The 15,950-nt window shown below is 40.4% G+C and overlaps 1 protein-coding gene across 1 annotated transcript; it reads left to right on the top strand.

Annotated features, from left to right (window-relative positions):
* The first annotated feature begins 911 nt into the window (after nucleotides 1-911).
* On the top strand, nucleotides 912-15,649 carry LOC118404520. Its single transcript, XM_035803648.1, has 8 exons — nucleotides 912-1,079; nucleotides 4,650-4,781; nucleotides 10,444-10,539; nucleotides 10,935-11,118; nucleotides 11,480-11,674; nucleotides 12,074-12,251; nucleotides 12,694-12,812; nucleotides 13,217-15,649. Exons 1-8 carry the CDS (start codon nucleotides 920-922, stop codon nucleotides 13,692-13,694), a joined length of 1,542 nt encoding a protein of 513 aa, XP_035659541.1. The 5' UTR covers nucleotides 912-919; the 3' UTR covers nucleotides 13,695-15,649.
* The last annotated feature ends 301 nt before the right edge of the window (nucleotides 15,650-15,950 follow it).

The raw sequence follows: 15,950 nt of genomic DNA, 5'->3' as shown, positions 1-15,950 counted from the left end.
CCACTACGCCATATGTAACTGTTTGTGCGTGTGTGTGTGTGTGTGTGTGTGTGTGTGTGTGTGTGTGTGTGTGTTCATTTCCAGTTTCCTTGCATGCTAAAAGATAGGCTATGTAATTTACCTGGATTTTCCTGTGTTTTAAAAACAGATCCCCCGATGTCTGAGTTTGACAAAGTCCTCCGTGACGTGTCCTCCGAGCTGAAGCAGTGCGACTGGAAACCGCTGGCCAAGCTGCTGGGGCTGGATGATGAGGACCTGGCCGTGCTGGCGTACGAAAATCATGGAGATCTGTTAGCGCAGGTAAGGAATGGGCAATATAATGAAAACCGTAAAGATATAAATCTAAATAAAGGAATCCTTTATGCAACGTTAGCTTTTTTTCCAACACAAAGGTATACGCGGATCAAATTTTTTGACGACTACTGTAGCCGTCTTCAGGATGAGCACTGATGACCAATCACATCCTAGCACGTTTGACCAATTGCTGACGTCATGTATCCACAAGATCACGTGCTAATAAGATGTGTCTGTGTCTGTATCTCACGAGTTTACCTTCTAAAGTGATTGGTCATCAATATTGATCCTGGCGAAGGTGACAGTGGTCGTCAAAAATTTGATCCGTTCTTACCTTTGTGTTGGAGGAAAGTTTAGCATTGTACACAGATGAGCTTCCATGATGATAACAGCGTTCACCTGAAGGAAGGGATCCTTATATTTATCTTAAATTTAAGTCTTCCCTATCTTGTTAAAAAAAACACTATGCTGACTTACAACGATTTTAAAATCATATCAACATAAAATGAATCTGAGGGAAGGGATCTTTGGTTAACGTCTTTCCTGTCTTGCCTAAATGAGACCACTGTGATGAGTTTCAACAATTTTAAAAACATAACAACTTTTATTTACACAGAAACAACAGATGCTCTTGCTATGGAAGCACAAGAAGGGAGACTCCGCCTCGCCGGACGAGCTGTGCTCGGCGCTGGAGCGGGCAAACCTCGCTCTCCTAGCCGAGGAGGTCCGAGCCTACGCCCGGTCCAACCCCCGGATATCCGGGACAACCAGCATAGTGTATCCAGGTAAGTCAGTAGTATAGAGGGCACAAGATATTAGTATTTGAGAGGTCATTGTACATAGCCTGGGTACCATTCGTTTAATTCATTATACACTATATACAGTCGCTTCTCTGACAGGTAGAAGTGAATACAGGAGAGAACTACTACCCGGATGGTACCCAGGCTACCTTGTACTGCAAATGTATCTAAAATAAAGCCAAACGTAAAATAAATTCTTAAGTTGACAAAGTCTTGCACTTGCTTCAGATCGGACTGATTGTTTTTTCACTTGCACTGGGGTAAAACTCTGCTCTTTTTGGTAAGTGTGGTGGGTTCTTTAACGTGCTAACGGTGTGGGTCTCCTCAAACACGGGACGTACTTTTTAACGTCCCAGCCCGAGGATGTCTCTAACCGAACCTACTATTAACCATTTACACTTTGTGACGTGGGAGAAGTGAAGAAATTGGTGTAACGTTTCTTTCCCCAGCGCACACCATTGGGGCCTGCTAGGGGTTCGAACCAAGAACCTTTCGAATCTAAGCCAACCATTCTAACCATAAAGCCACCTTGCCATGTATTTGTCAACATTCAGAGAAATGTAACGGTCATTTCTTGGTGTTCAAAGTTTTAGACTCATTTCGAAATCCAGTAGGCACACCTACGCTAACAAGTCATATCAGGTCATTCTGGAAACTGCTTACACAAAAGACCAATTTCTTTTGGTGAAAATTAACCGTCAACATCGTTACTTCGTCTTTGAACAAAGGTCACAAAGGGTCAAAGTTGTGCGTAAGCATTCATAATGAAATATGTCTGCTAAAAACTCAATTATATATCCATAAAACTAGAAAGCCTTGTTGACGTATCTGTCTAACTTTTAACAACGACTTTGGCCGAAGCTAATGAATTAGATTAAACTAACAAAGCGCTGAATGTGCCGACTAAAATTCAGATAATCACTTTTTGGTACCTGATAGCTGTCTATGACCCCCTATGGAGTTATTGCGTACGTACGTTGTTCTTAGCTTGCTTACTCGATGATGCTTCTTTTTTCCATGATCATTTGTGAACAACTCCAAAGCGTTACTAGTATCCATTGGAGTCCAAGGTTTGCTGCAAAAGATGACCAAATAAGAGTGGTGGCGCTTTGCACAAAGTGTAAATTCTGCATCGTGAAAGCTATCCCATGGTGCATTTTTCATCAAGCCATGCACGTATGAGGTAACGTTACACAGATAAGTTTGTTTTTTTGCGTTCCAACTATCACCCTATTGTCCCATTCATGTTGGTGTATAAACACAGGCGATGTCATGTACCATTCGTCAACACTTTTGACTTTCAAGAATTTTGCTGAATATGTGTATACTTATGAACAATTCACGAACATCTTGAAATCGTCCAAGCCTCCTAAGAAATTCAAATAAACTTTTTAATGAGTCCTAAGAAATTGAAAACAAAGACAAACAACATGCAAAATGTAATAGGCTCCAATTAAAACTGTTGCCAAGGCCTACACGGGACAGTTCTAGGGCTCTAGAGCCAACATCACTGCGGCAGAATTTTACTTCAGCCCTCCCTGAAATGGACCTTTAGCAGAACTGTTATAAGTGGGCTAAAACAACAAACAAACAAACAAACAAACACACAATGGATGGGCTTAGTCAGGTAGTGATAGAAGCTTGCAGTGCCGACGCAACATGGCTACAGCCTTGGTAGAACACTGGAAGCTTAGATATTTGTTTTATGACAAAAAAAGCGTGTGTTTGCGAGGTCCAAACTATAGGGGAAAGTTCAGAATTATCTTGACTTATCTCTTAGCTAGTTCTCCCGCTGTTTCAAGCCACTACTGATTACAACCCTGATCTTCATACATAGATTACAGCGCCGAGGAAACCAAGCTACATCCCTGATAATAGAACACTAAAAGCTTAGCTTTGTGTAGTGGCAAAACCCATGCATGATCCACACTCAAAAGAAAAGATTTTTTATCATCTTGATTTATCTCGTTAGTTTTCCCGTTGTTTCAAGTCACTACAGATCACAACTCTGATCTCTACGGTCTCCCTAACACAAACACCTGCACCTGCAGCGCGTGGTCTGAACATGAACTCTCAGCGATCCCCTATTGTCCTGGGTCACGCCATGCTCAAGTCCATTGGATAACACTTCAACACACAACAATGACCACACAGGTAGACCCATATCGTGTGTTTCTGGGCCTCTATTTTGGGGACAACATCGGCAAACGATCTGTAACTACGAGCAGAGGTCAAGTTTGTTTTGTGTTTGTAGTCCAGAATGGAGAGTTTACTTACCTGGTACTTAAGCCCTTTGCCCTACACCTGGGAATAAAGGAGAACCTCCACGGGGAAAATCAGACATCGCGCGGGCTTTTAAAGAGTACTTAAATCATGAATTTCTAGATTCAAACCCCCTGACAGACCCTGTATGTTCTGACCATGGGAAATGCACTTTTACAAACTATACTCACTTCAAAATTTGGGATATTTTTGAGCAGCCTTCGTAACCCCTTCTACTATTGGGTCATGATCAGTTAGTTCTCACTCTTAGCTAGTCGAGCTTGTCTCATGATGCTTCATACTATAAAAGGACGAGAGATACCGTCTCAATACTACTCACGTAGACTGTTACTTTGCAGTAGCCCTCTGATCTTGTTATGTGATGACAATTGAGTAAGAAATTTATTGAGCTTCGTGAAAGAAACAGTCAGAATCCTTTTCTCATCACATGCCCAAGTGTGGTTTATCATTGCTGTCAGTTGTCTCATTCGACTTAATTGTGTTGAGAAAGACAATTTTCATTCGCAAATACTATTTTGTCCTTATAACAGTTATTGTACGTCCAACTGTAACTTTATACCGTGTCCTTGGCAAAGAAAAGTTGAAAGGGAAGAAAGAAAAATGGTCATAAAAACTATACTTCAAACGGCCTTCGCTTGACATAGCACCGTTGTGACATATCTAGATCTGTTTACAGTGAATGACCTTGCCAAAAAGATGCTGCTATTTCGCTGCACGTGCTGCATTTAGAGTTCCTTTCATGAGGTCTAAGCAAGCGTGGAGACAAAATCCCTTTGTATGTGGATAAAGTTTCTCTTGGTATAGCAACGACAGAAAGGCTCTGACGGCCCTGAACAAGACTAGAACATAACTAACTTTTTTTCGCAGTAAAATGTGCTCACAGATATAATTCTTGTAGAAAACAAAAAATGTACAAATTTGTGATGCTAATTAATATGTAGTCTTTGGTCTACCTTGAGCATTTTTTGTCAGTTTAAGTTAGAATCCATACTCTACCTTTCGGTGTACATACAGACAAGGGCGGTGCCAATCTCTATGTCTATTTGGCCCTTGGGCCACACACTTCAGCTATGTGTGTTCAACTGCCATACGCTTCCTTGTAAGTGCGAAACACTAAGTCTAAGAAGAGAAATAAGTACTACTATTAACTATAAGATGATTTTTAAAACAATGACTGGCGACTTCACGAATGAAAAACGCGGACACAACTTAGCTTCTCCAAGATGTTATGCATTATGATAAATTATTCCTCATGTTCTTTGTTTTCCACAGGAGTTAAGAGAAAAACGTCTGTAGATTTGCGGAAGTCCGGCGGGCCGTTCACCCTGACGAACTGTGTCGCCATCAAAGGATCCAGTCTAAAGTTACAGACCAGAGACTCGGCAAGAAAACAAGACTCTACGGGTCAGTGCAAGTATTTTACATCTTTTCTTAACTTTTCTTAACACCTCGGTATAAGTTAGCAATGCCATGCAAAGGGTCTCGTATCACCTTAACAGTTTATTTTGTTTCCAACAATGCGCCTAGAAACGGCCTAGACCTTGGCAAGGACATTTGGAATAACGGTTTGATGCAATGTTTTCATACATCCAAAAGGAGGAAAAAATTCCAGATCCCTTTTAGTTGAAATGTAAGGTTTAACATATATCTTATGACAGTGTATTTGGAACGGAAAGATGCTTTATAGTATTCCGTATTACCATATATTTTTGCTATTTCAACGTTAAAGAGAAGCCGTTGATGAATTTAGCATTCTTGAAGAAAGCCTCCTAAAATGGCCATGTAATGTCGCACGCACATAGCTTGGAAAAAATATTTTCAACTCGTCTTCTTTTTGTTCTTTTGGTGGTTTGCAAGGCGACAAAAGACAGAAAACATTGCAATATCGTATACAGCAAACTTACCATCACCATGAAACTTTGTTTACGGGCCGGGTGGCTTTGTATGTGGACAGCATAACTCGAGAATTTGCTGATCTTACGGACAAGTTCAAATAATTGGCCCCAAGCGTTTTCTGTAGTACTACAGCAGTATTATTACTAAAATAAACAGGATACAGGCTTGTCAAGCCCTCATCTTTTTCTATGGAGATTGTTAAAACTAGAAAGGCCGACATTTGCTTGAGAGCAAATACAGCATATTTCAGCCATCTCCCTCCCCATGCAACAGTGTTGGAGTGTTGCAACAGTAGACAGTTCTAAAATCACCCATGTGTGAAAACGGAACACTTCTGCTTAAAAATCACTTTTACTAAGCACAGTTTAGTCCAAAAAGGAATCTTAAAAAAATACCCCGTGCAAGAATGGACTCTTTCAGTGCACCCCATTGGAGTTTTCACAATAGACCAGTCTAGAAATGCTCCCGCTGAAAACATGGCCTTTGAATCAGAAACCCAGTTCAAAATTAGACTCAGCAAAAGAGTCCCCCCGTGCATGAAAAGGTAAAATAGACCAGTCTAAAAACACTTCAATCTGCTAGAAATAAAATTTTGAATCATCACCCATCCATCCTGAATTTGAAAAAATCCCCCTCCGTCCAAGAATGGACACTTCCTGTGATACCCCTATGTAAAATGGACCAGTGCAAAAATACATCCTCTAAAATAGGACCTTGACATAGTCATGGAAGTCCAAAAATTATTCCTTTTGTAAAAATGCCCCCCCTCCGTGCAAGAATGGACTATTCCATCATATCCCATGTAAAATTGCAAAATAGACCAGTCCAAAAATACTCCCACTAAAAGACTTTACATAATCATTGGTCCAAATATGAATTTAAAAATAAAAATTAACCCCTCCGTGCAGGAATGGACTCTTCCAGATATATACAGGCTCGCTGATTGGCTGCCGTAACCTACTCAGAATATTAAATCAACCTACACGAAAGGTTGCCAAATAGGTCTTGTATAGACATGTACACGTGCAGATTGCAGGTGGAGGGTCAACGACCTTGAGGTCATTGACCTCTCTGGCCATTTGAAAATGACCACAAAATCCCAAAATATATCATTTTGAAGTGGTTTATGCCAAAAATTATACATAGGTCATTTGGATAAATATCAAGAGCACCCCTTTACCAAATTTCAGGTCATTTGGTTGTGAAACGGGGGTACAGGAGCCAAAAATGTCCTATTTTTGACAAAAAATGGCCAAAAAATCGCAAAATTAAGCATTTTGTTGTACTGTATGCCCAAATTGTTGTTGAATCCATGTGCGCATATGTAAAGGGCACTCCTATACAAAAATTTAGGTCATTTGGTTGTGAAACGAGGGTACAGGAGCCAAAAATATCCTTTTTTGTAAAAAAAATGACCAAAAGTCACAAAATTAAGCAATTTCTTGTACCATATTCCAAAACTGTTATTGAATCTATGTGGGCATATTATTAAAGCATCTCTTTACCAAATTTTAGGTCATTCGACTGTAATACCAGGGTACAGGGAGCCAAAATATACATAAAAATTGCCAAAAACCTCAATAAAATCATTTTAAAGGCAGATATGAAAAAAATGAAAAAAACGTCTAAGGGTATTAGCCCACTCTACCTTTGTGCGAAATTTCAAGTCATTCGGTCCAGGAACGACAGAGATAACGTGTTCCGAAGATTTGACAGGAGAAAGAAGAAAGAAGAAACATTACGAATACAATATATTTCACCATACCTATGGTATGGCTGAAATATAATGACCATGGCTCCACACAAATGTTATTTCAAGGCAGTGTCCAAAAGCCAGTCGATACTATAAAATCTAACGGCCTTATTCATACGAAACTACTGGATACAGCCACAAAACAAAAGCTTGTTGTTTTTGAAATTGTTTCGTGTGTGTTCCCTTTTTTCACCTGTGTCAATACCTCTGGCCTTGAAACGGTAGAAAACATGTTTTTTTGGTTTACCTCCTATCCAATACTATTCAGAAGATACTCTCAAAGTAAATAGGCCATGAAAGAAGTTATTGTTTGGTTGTCATGGCGGCACGCTACCATCTCAGGGTGACACGCATCTAAAGTAAAAACTGTCTTACGACTGGCATGAAGTAAAAAAAATGCTTGTATAGTAACATTATTGTACAGCTTTTAAATGTTAGAAGAATTTTGGGTGTTGAAGAAGCCTCGTGTTGAAAATTAGTCGTACGACTGTCGCAAAATGTCGCGAGGGAATTCTTTGGATATAGTCTTGCATGTGACGTGTGCTTCAAAATTTAGCCAGGACATCTTGCTTGATAGTACGATTGCCGATGACGAATAATTTTAATAGAATATCCATAGGTCGCTTGAAAAATAGTAGAAATTGACTAAATAGACAGATAACTTGCTGGAGGATCACAGCTTGCATGCACGGAAGAGGTGTAACATTCCCGCAGACGGGCCATTATTCTTCTTTTGCCGAAATTTTACCATCCATACCCCATAGCACAGTGCCCCATAGGAAGGCCTTGTGAAGGTTTATGACAAATGTAACCGTGCCATAACTTATGAGTTTATAACTAACATTTAGGTGAAGAAATCCAACGTCACGACTGGACAAAAAATCATGACGTTCTAATTCTTGCTTTAGTTAATTTGATATCAACTTTGCCACTAAACGAGAAATATTTTGTAAAGAATAAAATCAAATCTTTTGGTCACTATCTTTGAATTCCTAATTACAGTAGAAATATATAACGTGTACCATTGGTTAGTGACTTGGTTAGTGACGTATACAACTTTTTTTTTCTTTCTGGTGGTCTAATCGCTTGAATTTCTGTCGATCAATTATCGTTGCATAGCAACGGTATGTCACACTGAACCAAATGTGTCACACGAACGAAACGTAACCCGCTTTTCATCTCAACAATCGGATCATGGCGGCAAGATTGTATCATTTTATTTAGATAACCTAAATTTAGGTTCAATAATACATTTTTACCGAGTGAAAAAAATCTGAAGTCTGTTTGCATTAGTGAATGTTGATTGAAAACGGCCGTTAACAATCTGAGTCGTTTTGTTGATGGATATTTTGTTAAAGAAAGGTAATACCGTGCACCTGTCAGGGATTAACTTGTTAGGTGAAATCATGTCAAACAGCGTAGTCCCTATAGTTCAGAAGCATCTGTGTAATTATATATATAATTAGGCCTTCCCGTATATGGAAATTGGGTAAAAATGAAAAACATTGCTTTTGGTGGTTTTGAGTGCAGACCTTAATTTCTTATTTTTATATTTCTTAGTCCCGTGTTGTATTGACAAATAAGATACGAGACCAGCATATCTTTGTCTGTCACAGAGCGGTCATATTCAATTTTTATGCCGTAAACTTTTCAAACAGGTTGTGAAAGAAACAAATACTAAGATAGCCTTTTCCATAACAAGACAGCTAATCGATGTTGTAAAGCATATGCTCGCCTATTCCAAGAATGCCTTTAGTTTGCGATCGAACAACGACCGTAACATATATGTGACCAAGCCCTAGTTTTATATAAAAAAAGATCATCTTAGCTGTAATGTTAGGTACAAAATTGCAAACGAAATGCAAACTGTTGATGACCTGTGCTGAAATGTTCATAACTTCAAGGTTTTTGCGCGCTTCAGGATGAATAGACATGACAAAACCCTGATTTCTTATGTGAAAGACCTTTAGAGACGCTGTCTATTGACCTAATTGAGTTAATGTTACCAATCACCCTACCATTTATCTGTCCTCACCTCTTCACGAAACGCTAGACATGTGACCTAATTAAGGTATTAAGGCACTTTGTTCCTTTGAACTGAATGGAAGTCGCCGACAGAAACTGTAATCTCTACGCTGATGCAATCGGACTGAGTTGGTCTGCAAGAGGGAGAGAGAGCGAGCGTAAAAGGCCCACAAAACAAGCTCGACTGAAACAAAGAGTGCGTAGGAGTTCTTAAGTCAAATGTAGAGAATCATAGCACACTTAGAACGAGTATAGAAAAACTTCGACACGTGATACTCTTTTAACATTGCGACATTGCCAAATGTATTAAAACCTTTCCTTCGAGCAGTGGCATAACTCGATATGTATCTCCTAAACCTTTATGATCCATTGTGGTGTCAATGTAGGGCTTAGAAATACAACGGTATTTTTCCTGCTAAGTTGTGCCATAGTCTGAGGCTTCTCTGTCAAATGTGATGCTATTTACGAGGAAAGTCAATTCGGAAGTTATAAATGAATAATAAAAAGAAACAGAATAGAAACTGAATTGCCTTGTATTTTCGATACGCCAACACATTGAGTCTCAAATACGTGATAATTTCCTAGCAAAAATCCCTTTTTTTAACTCAAGAATGAAATTTAATCCGTTGCGTATAAAGACGACACAAAAAAGGCCCTCGGTGCCTTGTTGCACGATTTCCATATACATTACCTGGTACCATTATGGCGTATTGATACAAGGATTGTGGCGGATAAAAATAGTTCTGACCACATTGTACGGCGGATTGATATAAACAGGGTTGCATGCAGACGACCAATAATGGTCTTACTAAACCCTACGAAGAGCCAACCGCTATGCAGGGAGTTGGTAGTTTCTATTGGCCATTTAAAGTAGAACAACAACAAACTACTTCAAGATTGTATAAGGCTTGTTTACTGTAAACATCTTAGGGGGTCCATCGTGTCTAGTTGCTTTCAAACTTACATAATCAATTGTGCAGTGTTTTTCACCACGTTTAAAGTTTAGTAGGTAGGGTTTTACTTGCTGGAACTTGGTTGAGGTCGAAGCAAAAGACAAAACAAATTAAGTTTAAAGGCGGAGAAGGTTACTTTGATCGAGATTTTTCCTTTTACAGTGAAGAACGCTTTAGTTCGAAAAGTCCTTTGAGCTTAGGCACTGAGCCCCTAGACGGGGTTTTTCTTCATAAGATAGACTTTAAAAAGCCAATTTAGACTTGGTGTGCATGATGTTTTTTTTTTTTACATTTCGCTAATCTACTGATATATATGCAGATACCGGAACATTCTAACAGTACACTAATAAATCGGTGAACATAATACTTAAAGACAGCCCTATCAGAAAAAGAAGTCTTTCTAACATCATTGAACGCGGCATCTTATTCACTTCCCCAGATTCCACACGACCGAAAACCCAGCAGTCGAGAGGACCTCCATCCAGACTGGGAACACCTGGACAAAGAAAGAGAATAGGACCCTTCAAGAGAATAGGTGAGGACAATGCTTGAAATGTGATTAAGTATATGTATTATAAATCAAATCCTATAGGTGAACACCAAAAATAAAAATCTAAGGGCTGTACGAAATTGTGTAAAAACGTAAGAAAATCATAATTACAGACTATTTATGATGCCCTCTATAAGAGCGTTTTCAGTAATTTGTATATCGATGAAGCGGCCATCTTGGTGTACCAATTTGCATTTCAATGGATTGCAAGTATTCTCTTGGAATTTTCATGTTTGAGCTGTAAGCATTCAATAGTGGTTATTTAAGATAGTCAGAAGATCTTAAACGTCAGAAAATTATTGAGCTTAATGACTAATGCAAATAAGGACACCAAAATGGCGTCGGACTCAGTGATGACGTCACATGAATCTCGTTCCCAGGTTTCATGGACATTCACACCGTCATCGACCGGGCTGTTCCATCAGACGACACCCCTCCCGACGATATGCACGACATCCTGGCCAACATCAACGAGGGCTTCTTCAGCTTCCTGATGACCCGGATGGAGGAGATCAACCACGTTGTGGAACAGCTCGAGCGCACGGACGGAATTGTCGTCTGCAGGTGGGATATTTGGCCAAAACATAAACAAGAGAGGAGGGGTGGGGGAGAGAGAGAGAGACAGCTAATGTCTGCATAGATAGATAGATTGGGGGACTTGTAAGGGTTGGTATAGCTTAAAGCCGCCTAGTGGCCATCTTAGCGAACTGCAGGGGCATTTATGTAAAAAATCATCCACTTTAGGGTACGACGAGGCTCCCTGATGCTGACCGTGAGCTGTAACGGGATAGAGTCACAGCGCGCGCTGTGGAGTCAGTACCATAGATAGATAGATTAACTTTATAAGAAGCTTTGGTCCGCCTAGCGGCCATATTTCAGAACTGACCTGGCATTTTTTTCTAAAACTTTCTACTATTTTCTGCAGGGTACGACGAGGGTCCCTGATGCTGACCGTGAGCTGTAACGGGATAGAGTCGCAGCGTACGCTGTGGAACCAGTACCTGGGCGGGACGCTACACGAGCTCATGCAGTCCTCACTGGTGAACGACAGGACGCTGAAGGCAGCCGGAGCGCGGGAAATCGTGCTGCAGACAGCCATAGAGGAGGAACAATACCACAGGTGGGGAACGAAGATATATGTTGCTCTCTCTCACCATCCGGTAAAGTTCTAAGCGTAATATGTGAGGCGAAGCGTAATACTTTTTCTTTGATGACTCAATAGCTGATAGTGTAATGAGGTTAACGTTAGCTATCATTAATACAGGGAGTGAGGGAGAGAGAGGGGGAGCAGAGAGTAACAGATAGAAGGATCTAGGAAAGAGATAGTAGCAGGGGAAGAGACTGAGGGGAAGAAAGGAGAGAAAGAGAGAAAAACGTATCGATCGAATTTGTTCTTTTGGTTGGCAATGACACCATCAAATCATTCATTTGTGAATAGTAACATTCTTGCCAAGTCTTATAGTCATTGCTTGGTGAAGACGCTTGAATACATGTATAATGATCCAAAATCATTTTCCAGATGCTCGTCACAACTGAGAGGCAGTAAAGGCCTGAGCAGACCGAGCACGTCACCGCTGGGTCTCCTGTCCCCTCCCGCCACACCGATAGTCGCACAGCTGCACGCTCCGGCACCGCCCACCCCCACCCCCAAGTCTACTCCCCGCCACTCTCCGCGGGAACGGCCGACCGGCAGAAGGGTGAGCAAGATTCCTTTCCCTCATTTTCTGATTTTGATTACTTTTTCTTTGCCATGTAAGGCATAACGAGTAAACAGCAACTCAATTTATGCTAGTAACATTTCCAAACCGATGGACAGTTTATCTGCCAGACCGCACCCCCCCCCCCCCAATTGCTTGATAATGACTGTAGTGAATTAGCTGAAAGTCGTTGAGTTTTGATCTATTATAACATTTGTCAACCGTTCTATATCAAACTATAGCTACATAACTTAAAAGCATCAGGTATCTTTCTATGCCAATTAACACCTATATAACGAATCTATGTCAGTGTCAACCATAAACGCATGGAACTCATCGACTTAGAATTGAAAAAAGGTATTATATACTGAAATAGCAACACCTTGCCTGGCGCATGTATCAGTATCAGAAAAGTATGATCACTCTGGTTTTTTTTCGTTAGCAAATTGTCCGAGGGAAGGGCAGATCGCCCAGAGAAGGGGAGGAGGCGGTTGAGATCAGCATGGAGCAGCACCTGAGGAACTTCTGTAGGGGCATCAAGTCGGCAGAGGAATCATACAGGTAAATAATATTCTAACGCGTTAACGTAATTATCTTCAATCTATGTTCAATTTCACCTCCAGTATCTAAAACTGACCCTCCAGGAAATAACCATTTACAACTTTCAAACTTGCTGATAAAACGCAAAAATTATATGTGTGCTCGGGTACGAAATGTAAATAGGGGCATCATCATTCCCTATGTTTTAAACAATTTAGAACTCTCGAAAATGCTTCTTTAGTATTGACTTATAGTATTTGATTTCGAATGTGTACCTAATTCATTAGGTATACTTGAAGTGTTTTCGTAGCTATTCTCTTGAAGGGACCAGGTCCTATTCCTTCTCCCTGGCCTGGTCTATAGCATAGACTCTGTGTTAGATTGGTTAATGCTAATGGTGCATACCTTTCTGTTCGCCCCGGCAGTTACTTCGCCCTGGAGGTCCGGCGGTTCGTGGAAGCCCTGAAGTCCGTGAAGCCAGTCAGCACCAAGACCATCTCAACACTGACGGAGGTCGAGGACTTCGAGCGGATTCTGAAAGACCAGGGCTCCAAAAGCGTCCACATGGTCGAAGAGTTTCTCCACATCGTGCGCGACTTGAGCAAACTCCGTGTACACGTCTTGGAAAACATCTGGGCCAAGATCAGCTCGAGTCAAAAGATGGAGGGAAGAACGCAGAAGAAGACAAAGGAGGACATCTGGGCGTCTTTACAAAAGTGGGGCGCGCTGTTGGCAAAGGAAACGGACTTTTCGGACTTGCAGACGACAAAAGCGGACTTCGGGAACACGCTGAAGCCGTTTGAGATGAAGTGTTACGGCGGAGTGTTGAGCTTGGTGCCGGAGGTGTTGGACACGGCCAACTGTGTGGACGATCTCCTGAACAGTTACCTACAGTTCATCTGACATTTCACAAAGTGCAAGTTGTAAAATCAAACACTGTTTCAAGTTTTCAAGATGTTTGGGTACTGGACACGGCCAACTGCGTTGACAATCTCCTGAACAGTTACCTAAAGTTCATCTGACATCGCACAATATACAAGCTGTAAAATCATGAGGTAAACACTGTACAAGATTTTAAGATGTTTGGGTACTGGACACGGCCAACTGTGTTGATGATCTCCTGAACGGTTACCTACAGTTTATCTAATCTCCAAGCAGATCCTACGGTGCCATAAGATAGTATCCAAACTGGCCAAGAAATATAGCCGACCTAAGGGAGTCAGACGGGCTCCGGAGCACCCACACTCCTATGCCGGCTGTACTCCTCTGCCAGCTTTTGATACTAACGTTACTACCGTATGATATGCTTGGAGGTGCGTTTTTCCGTCCTATGTACAGTTTTAATATTTTAAGTGTAAAAAGAACTTTTAAATCGTGAGGTAGTATGTGTTTAGATATTAGTCATATGCTATAAGATACTTGTAAATAAAAGGGCTATCCGTCCAGGAAATATGTTATCCGTCCAGCTTGCCGTTTAATGTACATCTCAGCAGAGAATTTGATTACATGAACTCTCACAATTCTAAGACAACCACGTTGAACAAGTGCGTTGACCACCTGGATTATCTAAAGTGTGCACAATTTGTGGATTACCTATGCTACATTTAAGAACTCTCATTCACTGTTTTCTTGTCTTCAATGTGGTGGTCTTAGGTACCCGCAGAATCTGTAGGCATAGCTATAGCCTCCATAGCAGGCTCTCTGGGCCTTTTTCGTCTTTTTTTGACTCATAATACAGTAAGCTTTTGCTGGTCATTTCTTTTTGTACTTGGTCGCTCGGACTGCTATATTTCTACAGGCCGCCAGTATAAGAGACCCAGTGCAAGAAACGGCCATTAAGTGTATTTTATGACCCCAAAACGACGAAAAAACGGCCCAGGGAGCCTGCTATGGAGGCTAAGGTTCCTGGTACAATTGAGTTGACGGCACTTGTATTGGTCCAAGACCAGTCTGGAACTGGTCCCAAATCTATTTATGGCAAGGCTATGTTTTATGAAACGTCAAACGAATTCTGCATACAAATTGATAAATGTGGCATGTCCAGACGTGCTTTAGTTGTGTCTCATTGGCCTTGACCTTAAAGAGATTATATGAGAAGCAAAGTATTGAGAACTTCAGAACCTGAAAAGGCAGATATGTAAATATATAGAGATCTACAAAGATGATAGTCATGTGTTTGCTTGTAGAATGCATGCATGTTTTAAGCTTTGCTTGGCGAATTTCGTTGCTATGTTGTCAGTTTTTTGTTTCACTTGAGCGGTGAAGTTGTACGTTTATAGCAATTTTATTTTGAAATGCGGGAGATACAATGTGACTTTTTATTACATACGTATGTTGGAAATACACACATAAGAAATGTTACACTCAAGCATGAGGTTTTAAAAATTAAGTGCCTCCATAAAGGTTCATCAAAGGGCACCTGTCTTCATCACAAATATGCAAATGAGATTTGAGATATCACAAACATGTATATAAGGTTTCAAACCATGGCTGCTATGTTGGTCACCCAGGAAACATAGCACGGTATACTTTGATATAAACAATGTGTATAAACATCAGATTATGAATTTCAAATGAGAATTTTAACACCAAAGCAAAGCTAAACGGTTTTTATATCATCAGGCCCACCTCTGAGGCGTCGCCAAAAACGATTATCTTTTTTTGCAAGGTTGCTGCTCAAACTTGGAGTTAAAACTTTTCGTTCTACTTTAAAGCCATCCGTCCAAAAAGCTGCTGTAGTTAATAATTGTCTTGAGTGTTGTATATTATAAGACTGTTGTGGTAACTTATGACAAAACATTGAGACACTGCTTGCATGTATTTTTGTTTGTGCATTTTTAATAAATGCCATGCTGACAGCTGTATGAGTCATGAATGTTACAATAAGGACAGGTAGTGTATATGACGATAAAGCACAATAACGAACTTGCATCAACTAATATAACAGTATATTCTGACTACTTTGCTTGTGTTATGAACACTAAGCAAAGCTATCTTAAGCTTTTCTTACTAATATCTTCTTAAGGACAAGGCAAATTGCAGACATTCCATTATTCTACTATAGTTAAACACAGTATCTCACACTAAATAAACAGGGCATTATTTTGAATTATTACTGCTTATTATATTTCAGCCATACCATAGGTATGGTGAAATATA

Source organism: Branchiostoma floridae, chromosome 17 (genome assembly GCF_000003815.2).
Source record: "Branchiostoma floridae strain S238N-H82 chromosome 17, Bfl_VNyyK, whole genome shotgun sequence".
In the NCBI taxonomy this organism is placed as follows: Eukaryota; Metazoa; Chordata; class Leptocardii; order Amphioxiformes; family Branchiostomatidae; genus Branchiostoma; species Branchiostoma floridae.
The sequence above is the reverse complement of the archived record's forward strand: the minus strand, read 5'-3'. Positions and strand labels throughout refer to the sequence as shown.